General features: G+C 35.0%; 2 protein-coding genes across 2 annotated transcripts; both read left to right on the top strand.

Moving 5' to 3' along the window:
• Window positions 1-3,953: 3,953 nt before the first annotated feature.
• LOC110713520 lies at window positions 3,954-13,747 on the top strand. The gene is made up of 6 exons (XM_021891966.1): window positions 3,954-4,380; window positions 9,575-9,823; window positions 9,912-9,987; window positions 11,803-12,099; window positions 12,280-12,395; window positions 13,003-13,747. The coding sequence occupies exons 3-5, from the start codon at window positions 9,931-9,933 to the stop codon at window positions 12,367-12,369; spliced, it is 444 nt and encodes a 147-aa protein (XP_021747658.1). The 5' UTR covers window positions 3,954-4,380; window positions 9,575-9,823; window positions 9,912-9,930; the 3' UTR covers window positions 12,370-12,395; window positions 13,003-13,747.
• On the top strand, window positions 8,101-9,526 carry LOC110713521. The gene is made up of 3 exons (XM_021891967.1): window positions 8,101-8,357; window positions 8,427-8,526; window positions 8,619-9,526. The coding sequence occupies exons 2-3, from the start codon at window positions 8,443-8,445 to the stop codon at window positions 9,060-9,062; spliced, it is 528 nt and encodes a 175-aa protein (XP_021747659.1). The 5' UTR covers window positions 8,101-8,357; window positions 8,427-8,442; the 3' UTR covers window positions 9,063-9,526.
• Window positions 13,748-15,055: the final 1,308 nt, after the last annotated feature.

Raw genomic sequence — 15,055 nt, 5'->3', positions numbered from 1 at the left:
GGAAATTATACGGAAAATATAAAATCGAATCTTACCATAAAGCCACGCGCAAGACCAATAGTTGCGCTGCACATAGCAGCGCAACCCTATAACGTGCGCTGGGTTGCCGCACGCAACTTCATCTGTTGAGCGCAACACCTGCTGCGGCAGAAAGCTCGAAACCCTAAACCTAATCCTTCCCTATAAATACGAGCTTAAACCGAGGCTTCAACAGATAGAAATTAACCTAAAAACTCTGGCGAAATAACTTGTGAACTTGTGCAACCTAGCCCTCTTGTCCTAAACACTCACCCTTTCGATACTTTGTTACTCAGTGGAGGTTCCCTAACAAGAAGGTGTCCATAAGTGTTCTAAACGAAGATCTAGCAAAGAGAAGTGGTAAATTCCCGAGCACTTAGTTAAATCACCTTTATTTTTCTTGTTTAAAAGGACTTTAATTAATTAATTAGTGTTGTTTGATCACTTTTAAAATAATTAATTAATCAATTCCACATAGTATCTTGCGTTAAATAAAGCCTAGAATTGAATTAAATAATTGTTGGTTGATCACTTAAGCCAAGGCGAATCTTGTTTATTTATTGTTCTTTCACGAATATTATTAAATAAAAATAACGACTTTGCAATGTAATTGCTATGTGAATTAATGCTTGTAAATAAAAATTAACTAACATAGTTTTAGGTATCGCGTTGCATATATTGTTTGGTGATGAAATTGTGAAAAAGGAAGAGCTAGTAGAGGCCGTACTAGGGCTAGGATGACGATTTTCCTCTAAAAGGAACGTTATCTTAGTACCCTTGCTCCCGAATTCATTTCTGGTTTATAGACCAATTTGGGCATGGGTAAACTTATGATTTGTGCTAATTATTCCGTGAACTTCACATGGAAGAAAGGCATTAACGAGGTTTATGAGTTTTTCCTAAAACTCATTGGCGACTCCTACTTGTTTCTTATAAAAAAGTGTGACGATAGAATCAATTCTAATTCAAGGTCCCCTAAACAGCCAGGAATTCAAATCCTACTACACCTTAACAAGTGTAAAGTCCTAGGCTTTTAAGTGGCCAAGGGAATTTAAGGAGAGTACCCCTTACGATGGGATTACCCTCCTTGTAGTGATATTCACATAAGAAGTGGCGTCAATCCACTTAGTAAAGTAATCGATGGCTACTAATACGTACTCGTGCCCTCCTGCTCCTGTTGGAGATATTTTTCCAATTATATCAATTCCCCAAGTCGAAAAAGGCCAAGGGGAAGTGAGATTATATAGTTCGGATGGTGGAAAGTGTTTTAAGTTAGCGAATACTTGACACTCTAGACATTTTTTAACTTATTGTATGCAATCATGCATCCATGGTGGACCAATAGTACCCTTGTCGTGAAATTGTTTTAGCAAGCATTTTACCATTCATGTGAGGACCACAAACGCATTTGTGAGTATCCTCCATAAGGCGTGTGGATTCAGGTTGGTCTATAAACAATAAGCTTTGACCTTTAGGCCCCTTTTTGCATAATTGACCATTTAATAGACCATATTGGGCTGCAAGTGTTCTTATGGCTCGTTGGTCTTTCGATGAAGTATTTTCAGGATATGTGCCATGGGTAATATATTAGAGGATATGATCATACCAAGGATTGTCTCCTTCAATGTCATTTATTTCCTCTATTGTGTTGCAATATGCCGATTCTTCTCTTCTATCAACGCATAATGGCATCATATTTAAATGACTGGAATGTTGATCATTAGGCTAATTTTCCTAGCGCATCGGCAAATTGATTATCATCCCTTGGGAGGTATTTAAAATCAATATGTTCAAAATGCTCGATGAGTTGCTCTAGGGTGTGCTTGGTATAATATCATTGCGGAGTTCTTTCCTTTCCATTTTTTTATTATATGATTTATAATCAAACTAGAATCTCTATATACCTCTAATTTTTGCACACCTATGCTAGCTGCTGCTTCTAATCCAATAATGCACACTTCACATTATGCGTCATGATTAGTAACCTCAAAGTCTAGTTTGACAAAGATTGGAGTATGTGCTCCCTCTAGACTTATGAGTAACACTCCCACGCCACATCCTTTTTGATTGGATGTACCGTCGAAGTACATTACTCATTTGTCATCTTGCGTCATGAGAATCTCTTTATCCGGAAGATGAGTAGTTTCCGCATGACATGTTTGAATAGGATGTTGGGCTAGAAAATCGGAAATTACTTTTCCTTTTATTAATTTTTCAGGAATATATTTTAGTTCAAATTCGGCCAGCATCACCAACCACTTGGATATTCTTCCTTGTATAGGTGGTAGTTCAAACAAATACTTTATCGGATTATGTTAAGAAGTCACATGAGTAGTGCGTGGTAGCATGTAATGTCGTAGTTTTTTTAGTTGCCCACACTAATACTAAACTTGTTTTTCCAATGTGTTATATTTTGTTTCATATTGAATGAATTTTTTTACGTATGTAGTATATTGCACGCTCGACTTTTTCTACCTCTTGTGCTAGCATGGCACCTGTGGCTGTATCTGTAACTGGGATGTATAGCCTAAGAGGTAGTTAGGGTACTTGTGGTGCTAAAGTTGGTGGAATTTTTAGATAATCTTTGATTTTCTCAAAAGCCCTTTGGCATTGATCGTCCCATTCATGTTTTTCTTGTTTTTTCAATTTTTTAAATATTGGCTTACAAGTCATAGTCAATTTGTTAATAAACCGACTAATGTATAGTCAAAAGCCCTTTGGCATCTCAAAAGCCCTAATTTCGTTTTCTGTTTGAGAGGGGGGCATATCAACGATTGCCTTTATTTTAAAGGGATCGATCTCAATACCATGTGTGCTTACTACGTGTAGACACCCATTTGTGTCTCCCCAAAACCAAACCCAGTGATGAGTACCTTTCAAGTCGAATCATAATCGAATGAAGTGAAAGTGTGGAAAGTTTAGTGTTGCGGATAGTTTTAATTTCTTTTCTTTTCTCTCTGTTTTTGAAAACTTATTTTAAGAAAACAGCCAATCCAGTTTGGTTGGTCCATGATATGGGTCCAATAGTAGTGTAGTTGGATGAGGCTTGACAAGAGCTTTCCAACGATATATTATAAGCCCAATTCCGATGAATATTGAGGAAGTTATGGCCGGCAAATTATAATATGCACCATGGTGCATCTAGTTCTATGTGAACCACCAATAAAAATATATTATCTCTTCTCTTTCCTCCTCTACTTTCCTAGTTTCTTATTTCTTTCTCTTTTATTTTCTCTCTCCTTTATTTTTCTCCCTCCTCTATTTTTCTCTCTATTTTATTTTTCTCTCTCTTGAATTCATTCATCATCCTTTTAATTAAAATCCTTCATCACCATAGTTGATCATCATAGATCGAATCCTTTGTTATTATAGATTAAATTCAAATTTTGTTTTCTTCAACTTTCGATTTGAAGCTTTGTTAATTGATGGAGTTTTTACAATGAAGTAGTGAAGCTAAAAATTGCGCCGTCGTCGAGGAGAAGGTGGTTAAGACGACGGAGATGATTATTTTCCGTTGAGATTTCATTATCTAAATCACCATGGCTAGGTTTGAGTTTTGGGATATGTAGCTTTCATATTCTTTTGATTTTTTTTAGTGATAATTTTTTATTTTGTTATGAACAGTTCTGTATTTGATTATATTTTAGTATTTTGAACAATTTAACACTACAAGAAAAAGATGAATTAGCAACTGATTTTTGCGACTACCATAATAATCAGTCGCAAAAATTATTTTTGTGACTGAAAAAGACGAGCAGTCGCAAATTTTGCGACTGATTTTGCAGTAGTTGCTATGCGGTCGCTAATTAGCAACTAATATTTGCAACTACCATAACAATTAGTTGCAAAAATTATTTTTGCGACTGCAAAAAATGAGTTGTCGCAAATTTTGCAACATATTTTATAATAGTTGCTATGCAGTCGCTAATCTGCGACATTCTTACAACTTTTTGTGACTAAATTGCAGTTGCTAAGGCTAACAAATTTGAAACAATTTTTTTAAAAAAATTGCGACTAATATTGCAACTAACATGGTAGTTGCTACTATTGTTTTTAAAATTTATTAAAAAGGAATAAAAACCCTTAATATATAATAAGTTTTTTTTTTGTACGGAAATATAAAAATCCTTAGTAAAAGTAGTACAATAAGTTGTTGCCGCCAAAAACTACAATAAACAATTATATCACTCCTTCCTTAACAAAAAAGTCATCACTCCTTATTTACAAACAGTGCTACTCGATACTCTTCATCCTCACAAAAAAAAAGACAAAAAACGAAGGCCAGAACGGTTCAATTCAGAACTTCAAATCAAACCCTCGTCGTCTTCATCGGTCGTCGTTGCGCCATCCATCTCCTCTCAGGTTAGTTACGCATGCTTCCTCTTCCTAGTGTCCATTCAATATTTCTCATATTGCAATTTGCTAATTGCGATTTAGTATAATTGAGTATTTTGTCCAATTTTTTAATTTAAGTCTAGTTTCGTTTGCAATTGCGGATTGATTTTAAATTTCGAATTGATTGAATTGCGAATTAAATGAGTTGTGAATTGATTGAATTGAATTTTATCTGGTTTAATGCGAAGATTGAATTGATTTTGTTTGACACGTAATTGCGAATTTTTGGGTTATTTTTGAAGTCAATTATTAAAAAACCATTCAAACATGATTTAATATTCAAAATGCCCTAATTATTTTTAATTTCTTAATGACTGATTTCATTTACCCTGAGGTTTGCAAGGTCTGGATCTGTTCGAATTCTCTGTATAATTTTCAGAAATTGAAAGAAAAATTAAGTGAAGTGTATATGCATTTTTACATTGTAATTATGATAGAAATGACAATGATGAAGAGGATAAATAATAACCAAGATTAGGTTTCCTAAAGAATTTTAATTTAGTTAGTTGTGGTTGATCTTGTGGTGTTGCACTGCTGCCGAATTTAGGTTTCGCTACTTATTCTTGCTAATATAATTCCATTGCATTACCTGATTTTGAATTTATTATATTGCAGTAATTTTGTGTCTTAGGTGCCAGAATTGTGGCAGAATTGTATACTGCAAAATGAATAATATCTAACAATGTAAATACTCTCTGCAATATGTTTATATAGATGTTGTAATTGATAGTTTATATGACAGAAACTTATAAACAGGAGTTTATATAAATGAATTAGTCAGACTAACTAAAATCCCTATATAATATTTTTAGTTTATTTTTCTTATATTTTTCCTTAACACTAGATATCCTATTCTCATATATATGATGCTTCATATTTTGATGTATGTAGTTTCCGCTATTCTGAAATTTTGTTCCCTAATTTGGTAAAATAAATTGATTTGTACCAATCATTGTTTTGTTCTGCTTGTTTCACTATAAGCATATGCGAATCGTGGATACATACACTGATGCATTATATTTCTTTTTTTTATTTTTTGGTTCCTATTAAGTTTATTTTTTTGGTTTCTCTATATTTATGTTGTCCCACCAAATGAATATTGAACATTTCTTTTTCCATTGTTTCAAAAATAAAGAAAAAGGATTGTGTATACACTATATGACTTAACTGCTGCACCTTTTCTTGCTTATCTTTCTTTTGTCTTCTAAGTAATTGCCTAAATAACTAAGTAACGTATATAATAAGAATAAATTACATATATAAGAAGACTATATTACATATATGTGTATGATTAACAATGTCGTTTAGCAGTTAGGATCATGGAGAAATTGAATCGAAAATGGATGTATGAGAGATTAGAAGGTCGACTACTAAAAAAAGAGTTCACAATTGGCGTGCGAGAGTTTATTGAGTTTGCTAAACAACACTGTGATTTTCAAGAATCTTCAAAGATCATATGCCCTTGTTCAAAGTGTAAAAATGTTCCTTTTTTAGATGTTGAAAGTGTACGAGAGCATTTGTATAAAAAAGGATTTCTTAATGACTACTATGAATGGGTTTGTCATGGAGAGGATTTTGATTCTTTAAAAGCATCAGATGAGCCGTTTGATCCATATGTTAACATGATTATTGATACATTTGGTCAAGTTGATGGTGATCCAATGCATGAAGACATTCGGAATGTTGAAGAAGAACCTAATCCTCAAGTTAAGAAGTTTTTTGAGATGTTAGCAGCCGCACAAAAACCATTGTATGAAGGAAGTAGATTATCTGTTTTAGAGATGGCTTCAAGGATTACGAGCTTGAAGTGTGAATACAACTTGCCCCATAGATGTGTCGATAATATTTCATCGCTCATTAGTGAAGTAATTCCTGATGAGAATTCAATGTCCAAGACGTACTATGACACTAAAAAGGTGGTAAAGGGCCTTGAACTTCCTCATGAGAAGATACATGCATGCCCTAAAGGATGCATGTTATTTTGGAAGGATAAAGCTCACCTTGAAAAGTGTTCGAAATGCGGGGGGGAGCGTTATAAGAAGACTTCTCGTGGAAAATGTGTGCCGGCCAAAGTGTTATTCTACTTCCCGATCGCGCCAAGGTTGCAAAGGCTCTATGCGACCAAAGACCTTGCACATGAAATGCAGTGGCATTCACAAAATCCTAGGGCAAGTGGAACACTCACCCATCCAAGTGATAGTGAAGCATGGAAACATCTTGATAACACATACAAGGATTTTGCAAGTGAGCCCCGTAATGTTAGATTGGGTCTATGCACAGATGGTTTCTCAGCACATGGAAAATTTGGAAGGCAATATTCTTGTTGGCCAGTAATTGTTACCCCATATAACTTGCCTCCATGGTTATGTATGAAGAAGCCGTTTATGTTTTTATCCTTGCTCATTCCGGGTCCTAAAAACCAAAAAGGGAACTTGGATGTGTACATGCAACCCTTGATTGACGAATTGAAATCTTTATGGGAAGTAGGTACAATGACATATGATGTATCCACAAAGCCAAATTTCAAGTTACGAGCTGCCCTTTTTATGGACGGTTAGTGACTTTCCTGCGTTTGGGATGTTATCTGGTTAGACTACATCGGGAAAGATGGCTTGTCCATACTGCATGGACAAGCATAGATCTTTTTGGCTAGACAACGGCTCTAAAGTATCATGGTTTGATAGTCACCGTCAATTTCTCCCACCTACACATCCTTATAGAAAAAACCGCACTGCATTTTCCAAAAAAAGAGCAGAAACTCGATTGCCTCCTCCAATATTGACGGGCCATAAATTATGGGAGTAGGTTGAGGAGATTCCAAAGTCCATTGATCCAAAAATCCGTTCGACAAAATCAAAAAAGGTCAAGACAGGGTGGCATAAGCAAAGCATCTTTTGGGAGCTTCCTTATTGGAAAGATTTGTTGATTCGACATAATTTAGATGTTATGCACATTGAAAAGAATTTTTTTTATCAACTCATCCACACAATAATGAATGTGAAAGATACCGCAGTTGATACAGATAAGGCTCGCCTAGATGTTTAGCGATATTGTAAGCGGAGTAGCTTAGAGCCTATTAAATCTGATGATGGAAGCTTGATCTTCCCAAAAGCACCATACACTCTTGATAAAGTACAATGTAGAGTGTTTTGTGAATGGATAAAAGATCTTAAGTTTCCAGATGGATATGCTTCTGATTTTGGTAGATGTGTGGATTTGCAAGCCTGTAAGATACATGGAATGAAAAGCCATGATTGTCATGTGTTCATGGAAAGGTTGTTGCCCGTTGCAATGAGAGAACTTCTTCTTGATAATGTTTGGAAAGCAGTCACTGAAATCAGCCAATTTTTTCGCGATCTATGCTCTTACACTATTAAAGTTGATGATGTGACTCGTTTAGAAAAAAACAATCCAGAAATCTTATGCAAGTTGGAGAAAATATTCCCACCTGCATTTTTCAATTCAATGGAGCATTTACCCGTTCATTTGCCGCATGAAATAAAAGTGGGTGGTCCTGTGCAATGCAGATGGATGTATCCATTTGAGAGGTAATATACATTTTCCCAAGCCACTCCATTGTTTTCAAGTTTCTTCTATATGATTTATATTTTACATGTGAATGAGTCAATTTAAATTATTTTGTAGATTTCTTAATCATCTAAAGAAGAAAATTGGTAATAAGGCTCAATTTGCAAGGCTTATCTTGCAGAAGAGATTTCTAACTTTTGTTCTTATTACTTTCAACCTCATGTTGATACGAAATCTAGAGATCTAGGACGCAATGTTGTTGATGATGATGATCTAGATTCAACTATACCAGAATTATTCCAATTTAGCAAAGGTCGTGGCAAAGGTGTCCAAACAAGGTTTTTAGATTCGAAAGAAGTCAAGCATGCACACCACTATGTTCTTTCCAATTGTGGGGTGTTAGGAGAATATGAAAGGTACAAATTTCTATAATTGGTAGTTATTTTATGAAATTTGCTAGATAATTAACATTTTAAGGTTTATAGGAATTTTGAAGAGTCGATGATGCAAAAATATCCTGGTATTGACCTACATGATATTTGGAGCAAGTTTTCACATGATTTTTCCAAATGGTTTCAGGATTTTGTAAGTTTTTACAATCAAGTTTCAATATATCATTCGCTAAATATGACTAAGGTTATATATTTTATTAATTAATGGCATGAATTTGAAATTAGGTTATCGAATCTAATGAGACTGATGAAGTGATTCGAGCACTTGCCATGGGTCCGTCTAGACAAGTCAAAACATGGAGGCAATTTGACATCAATGGCTTTAAGTTTCACACTTTTGATTATGGAAAGCACAAGGCAACTATGAATTATGGTGTGGGTGTAATAAGTGAGGAGGAAATTGATTACTTCGGCATTTTAGAAGAAGTCATTGAGCTGGTCTACTTGGGGACCGTAAATTTCTTCAAAGTCGTCTTGTTTAAATGTCATTGGATGGATTCAGTGAATGGCATGAATATTCATGAGCAGTATAGATTAGTTGATGTGAACCACTCTAAGAAATACCCTGCATATGATCCTTTTGTTCTAGCACATCAGGTTTATCAAGTGTATTTTACCTCTTATCCAAGCTTAAAGAAAGATAAGAGTCAATGGTGGGCTGTTTTTTAGACTAAAGCTAGGTCAAGTGTGGATGCCCCAATCGATGAGTCAATTTTCCACGTAGACATTGTTGAGACCCCAACCCTTTATTCCTCGGATGATGATGATGGTGTTATGTACGAGGATATGGATGAAATGGAGGAGGACGGCTCAGGTGGTGAAGAGGAAGAACGACATGAAGAAGATGAATGGGATGACACTGAATCTGAATCTGAAGAAGAGGTTGATGGAGAGTTAGGATATACTGACAGCGATGACGAGGACGATGAAGAGGATGATGATGATGATGATGATGATGTGGATGAAGAAGAGGAATAATTTCTAAGCTTGTAGTTTTCAATGTGTTTTCTTTGTTATGGGCTTATTAGTTTGATAGACAATGTGTTTATCTTATTTGTTTGGTATATGATAAATGTTTTAAAATTTGTTGATCATATTTGTGAGCTTACTTTTTTTAAAAAAAAAAAATTTATTATGGGTTATTATGTATAAATTAATTATTGTGCTTCTGATCTTTCTAGTTCTTTGGAAATTAAATCCTTCATGAAAAATTCAAAATTTGGTCGGGGAGGTAATCAAGGCGGTGTCCGAGCCAATAATCAATCGGTTGATCAAGACAATCCTGTGGTCACATGACCGACACCACCACCTTCTAATGAACAGGTACAAGTAAATTCTAATGCTGATGTTGCTGTTGAGAATGATGTGGCACCACAAAATTTGAATGGAGTGGAACAAGGAAAGATTGAGCTCTCACCAGATGGGCTATGGTCAGTTATATTTATCTATGCATTAGATTTGTTGTCTTACAAGCTTATTATCATTATTTATGCTAGTGCTTAATCTTTCTTGCATCAGGTTTGATGACCATACCGTCATGAATTTTACTGAGGTGCCACTTATGGTTAGGGATCGTTGGTTCACTGAGTTTAAGGTATGTTTAGAATTTGAGACATTCTCTTGTATTCATTGCTCTTAAATCATATTAGCCTTAATATTGTGTTTTGTAGGCCGTTCCTTTTGCTCTATTTGTCAAGGACCGATAATTATCAATGTAATTATGCTCAAATTAACTAAGAATTTAGAGGAAAGCTTGATTGATTACTAATTTCTGTTTAGTGCATTGACTTAATGAACTTCGTAATTCTATCAGTCCTAGAAGACTTAAGTTTGATCCTTCTGTAACGGAACAGCTGTCATCGTTGGATTTCTGTTATGGCCTTAAAAAGTACTGAATGCTAAACATGATCTCTGCTTGAACAGATGTCTCTTGCTCTTCCTCAGTCCCTCTCATAGTCTCACTTGCAATTCTGGTGCACTAGTACTACATGAACTTCATTTTGTGATATTACCCATCAATTTTTTGGGATATGGGGGTAACATGAGACATTGTCTTTAATCTTTTTACGTATTGGCCTAGTACATCACCTAATTACTAATGCTAGACAATGTATCATGCTAAAAGAAGAGAAAATGATATGTGGCTCTGTCAAGTGGTTTAACTTCTAAACACTTATTATATCGAAGAGAATCACTCAATCACATATACCAGACAAGAGTTTCAGTTCATTATACTATGATAAGAAAAATGGAAATTATATGCTAAAACAAGATTGTGATCTTTTACATACCTTTTTCACAACTCCAAGACCTTCAGAAATAACCTGAAAATAAAACAAGTTTGATGTTTAAAAAATAACTGTGATTTATATACAACAGAAGCTAAACTTCATGCCTAAATATTTTATAGGCACCCAAACAGCCCAAGGAACTTGAATAAAAAAGGACAAAATATGACTTATGATCTTCAATGTTACCTCACAAATTACTTCGGCACTGCCTTCTTTTTCCTTTTCACAAATTAGAAAGTTCACCACGGCCTTCTTTTTCAAGTGCTTTATCCAATCTCGTTTCGAATGGTGTTGCATCCCAAATCACTTTGGCACTCTGCAATCAAATAACCAATTCACAGCAATACCATAATCAAAGACATTAAGCAGAAAAAAAAAATCCAACGATTATTGTAACATGTAACAAAATTTATCAAAGACAGATATATTGTCAGAGACTAACCTCTCTGAATCTGCTTTTGGTACTTTTTGTGCTTGACCCAAAATTAGTAGTCTTTTCTGTATGACTCTAGTAACTTCCAACAGTTCCAATAATGAGCACTCACACTCTAAATCCACCCTCTGACAGCCTAACTCAGTAGCCAAAACCACCCCCATTCGTGCTTCCAAAGCCTCTGTCATAGCCACACGGACCTGAGCACTCACACTACGAACCATCACAGCCATAATGCTGCCATCAGAGTCCCTAATCACAGCCCCCAAGCTCACACCCCACCCTTCCATCACCGCTGCATCAATGTTGATGCGCACAGTGCTAGCAGCACGACACCTCCAACAGCCACAACCCACAGCAACATCACTTCTAATACCACCAGAGACTACTCTTGTCCTCTTCCTCTTTTAGCATAGTGCAAACAAATGACCAAAACAAATGACCACTAGATTATTGATTCACGAGTTTCCCATGGTTTTCGTCATGCTAATATTTTAGTGTATCTTAATGAGATAGATCGTTAAATTTTGGTAGTTAATTGAGCTTTGGCTTACTATAATGTGCTGTTGTGTAATATTGGTCACTCCTGCAACCATATCAGGTTGTAAATTAGAAATAAAATGATTTATGTATAATATGCTATTTTGAGTTAAATTATAAACTTTACATGTTAATTCTAATGCAGCGTACATATACTTGGAGACCTGAGTTCGATGCTAAGGCTAGGAGAGAATTTGACAAAAAAGCTGGGGACCGACTTAGGGGCACATTGAACCAAGTTTACAAAATGGCTCTTCATAAGCAAGTTAGTTTCATGACTAACACTGTTCGAGCTGAATTCATAAATAAGCGTAAGCATCCTGATTTTGTAAAACGTTCTAACCAAGCAAGAGATAATCAGTTATCTGGCCAAACATTAGAGAAGTTTGACCTTGGCCATCGCCAAGGTAGCGTATCTACTCCTCAAGTGGTTAAAAAAATGGTAAGTGTATGATTTTAGCAACAAACTTATGATTTTTAATATAAGATAGAAGCAAGTAGAAACTTTTTAGCCACTAATATAGATGACTAAATTGGTCTTTATTACAATTGCTCTGTAGTCTATGTCCCCCTATTTTTTAGTTGTTTTTCTTTAAGTGCTAACAACTTCTTCTAATACAAGGCAAAGAAAAAGGATGGAATTTTACCAACTGCTGCTGAAGTCTATGAGAGCACTCATTCTGTTTGTGTGGGAAATGATGAAGTGAATTGATGGATGACAAGTCTCAAAAATTCATGGTATGAGTATACTTCTATATTTTTCTAAGATTACAAAAAAATATATGGTAGTTAATGTTTGGAGATATTATGGATTGTTTATTTATTTGTGTGATTGAGTTGGAGGATGAGAATGATTTGCCGGAATTAATCATATAATTAATGTGGTATGGCATAATGTGAATTGAAACAGGTTTTTTTTGAAGCCATACCCTATAGGAGGGAATTCTTCAATTTACAAAGGAGACTCTGTCGAAATTTTTACTAATAACTGCTTACATAAATTATTTTGCTATAAGTGTTGCATCTTTTATTTAAAAAAAACGATAATAAAAATACCCCTGATCCTCTGTTCCCCGATAGTTGTACCTTTGTAATATGGAACATCTATTAAGAGGTAAAATGACACTTTTACCCCTAATCCTCACATTCAGGAATTTCCAAACCATCGCCACCCACCCTCAAATTAAATTAAATTGTGTTTTAGAAGTCCAAACTAGTTTTAGGCCCGGACGATGTCCCAAGTCATTGCTTGTATTTTTATTATAGTTGTTTTTATTTAAATATATTTAGTTTATTTAAGTTTTAACATTTGAGATCATAGTTACTAATACATATCTTAATGCAGGGAGAATGTATGGAAAAACTTGAGGAGTATAAGAACAAAGGAATTGAGATAAACCCCGACAAAGTCTACTTGGAGGTTGTAGGTGGGCAAAAGAAAGGAAAAGTCTACGGTTTAGGGAGTGCTTCACAAATGTATTACAAGAGCGATCCTACTTCTCAATCTACTGCATCATCTTCCACTCCTTCCATGATTTCTCAATTAAGTTCTCAAGTTGAAGAACTAAAGAACATGGCGGAAGAAACCATAACAAGGTGGAAGAAAGCCAAAAAATAGCGGCAGAGAGCTTAAAATGTGCTAAGGAATTCGTCGAAAATCATGAAATCGAAAAAGCTACATAGAAGAAGGAAAAATTAGCTATGCAAAAAACATTGCAGGAAATAGCATCACTTGTAAAACAAGTTTACCGTCCTTATAAGCCTTCTACGCCTTCAGTCACCCGCTCTCGTGATACAACTAAGTGATTTTTATTTTTTTGGTGGTAATTTTATGAACAACTGGTCTTTTACATTATCATTAGTTCTTATTTGAAGCAGCTTTTTTTTATATGGGAGGTGACTTTTGGAACAATTAGTCATATGAGTTAAATATTGTTTTTAAATACATTGATACAAAATTGATTATATTTTGGATATTTGAATAAAATTAACATTTTGGTTATTTGAATTAAATGCGTGGGTACCTTTTTTTGTGATTGATATTGGTTGTCGCTAAATTATGGTCTCAAATATTGATTGTCAGTCGCAAATATTTAGCGACTGCAAATTTGGTTTAGAGACTGATTCCTTAGTTGCTAAATAATTAGTCTCAGTAGTCGCTAATCTGTCACAAATAATTAGTTTTGTAGTCGCAAAAATTTGTTTCATAAGTAGTTTCTAATCCGTCTCAAAAAACATTAGTCTCAGTAGTCGCAAATCCATCGCAATTAAACTAGTCTCCATAGTCGCAAAAGTTTAGTCTCGTAGTCGCAAAAGTTTGGTCTTGTAGTCCCTAATCCGTCGCAAAAGTAGTCTTAAAACATTGGTCTAAGTAGTTTCTAATCCGTCGCAAATATTTTACGACGGACAATAATTTAGTTGCTAAAGTTTGAAAGTTAGTCGCTAAATGGTAGTTGCAAAGGCGTTGCAAATCCGTCGCTAAATTTGCGGCTGTCCAAAAATTAGTCGCAAAAATGGATTTGCGACTACATTGGCCGTCGCTAATTACCCTTTTTCTTGTATTGTATAAGTTAAAAATATGAACGTATGATACGTTTCCTATAAATACATATTTTTACCGACAGGTATTTTTGAATATCTTTATAATAATTTTGAGCATGAGATACATTAGTTATGAACTTTTTTTTATTTTTTATTTATTTTTTATTTTTATAGATCTATATATTTTTAATTATATTAAAATTTTTGACATTCTCTACTTAATAATTTATATATCTGAACATTTGGCATTTTGAGTAGTGTCTTCAAATGTAGAAGTGTTTGAAGGGTGTTCAATGGTTTGTGGTTGGGGTTCAGAAGTTTTTGTAGGGGGTTCATAGGTTTTAAAAGGGTGTTCAGTGGTTTGCGGTTGGGGTTCAGAAGTTTTTGTAGGGGGTTCAGAGGTATTTAAAGGGTGTTCAGTTGTTTGTGGTTGGGGTTCAAAATTTTTTGAAGGGTGTTCACTGGTTTGTGGTTAGGGTTTAGAAATTTTTGTCGGGGGTTCAGTGGTTTGTGGTTTGTGGTTAGGGTTTAGAAGTTTTTGTACAAGATTCGTTTTAAACTCTCGGTAAGCGAGTAGTAGACTAGTCGTATGAGATTTTTTTAGGGTGTTCAGTGGTTTTTGGTTGGAGTTCATAAGTATTTGTAGGGGGTTCAAAGGTTTTTATAGGGTGTTCAGTGGTTTGTGGTCGGGGTTCAGATGTTTTTGTAGGAGTTCAGAGGTTTTTGTAGGGTGTTCAGTGGTTTGTGGTTGGGTTCAAAAGTTTTTGTCGGGGGTTCAGAGGTTTTTGTAGGGTGTTCAGTGGTTTGTGGTTGATGTTCAGAAGTTTTTGTAGGGGGTTTAGAGGTTTTCGTAAGGT

This window comes from Chenopodium quinoa, unplaced genomic scaffold (genome assembly GCF_001683475.1).
Source record: "Chenopodium quinoa cultivar QQ74 unplaced genomic scaffold, ASM168347v1, whole genome shotgun sequence".
Taxonomy (NCBI): Eukaryota; Viridiplantae; Streptophyta; class Magnoliopsida; order Caryophyllales; family Amaranthaceae; genus Chenopodium; species Chenopodium quinoa.
Note: the sequence above shows the minus strand (reverse complement) of the source record. Positions and strands in the feature narration are given on the sequence as shown.

What these genes read in the sequence shown, in the direction of transcription:
- LOC110713521 (XM_021891967.1), top strand. Translation starts at nt 8,443, where the DNA reads ATGATGCAAAAATATCCTGGTATTGACCTACATGATATTTGGAGCAAG. An exon ending in CCAAATGGTTTCAGGATTTT is followed by an intron (nt 8,527 to 8,618) that starts GTAAGTTTTTAC and finishes ATTTGAAATTAG; the next exon opens with GTTATCGAATCTAATGAGAC.
- LOC110713520 (XM_021891966.1), top strand. Translation starts at nt 9,931, where the DNA reads ATGAATTTTACTGAGGTGCCACTTATGGTTAGGGATCGTTGGTTCACT. An exon ending in GTTGGTTCACTGAGTTTAAG is followed by an intron (nt 9,988 to 11,802) that starts GTATGTTTAGAA and finishes ATTCTAATGCAG; the next exon opens with CGTACATATACTTGGAGACC. An exon ending in CTCAAGTGGTTAAAAAAATG is followed by an intron (nt 12,100 to 12,279) that starts GTAAGTGTATGA and finishes TTCTAATACAAG; the next exon opens with GCAAAGAAAAAGGATGGAAT.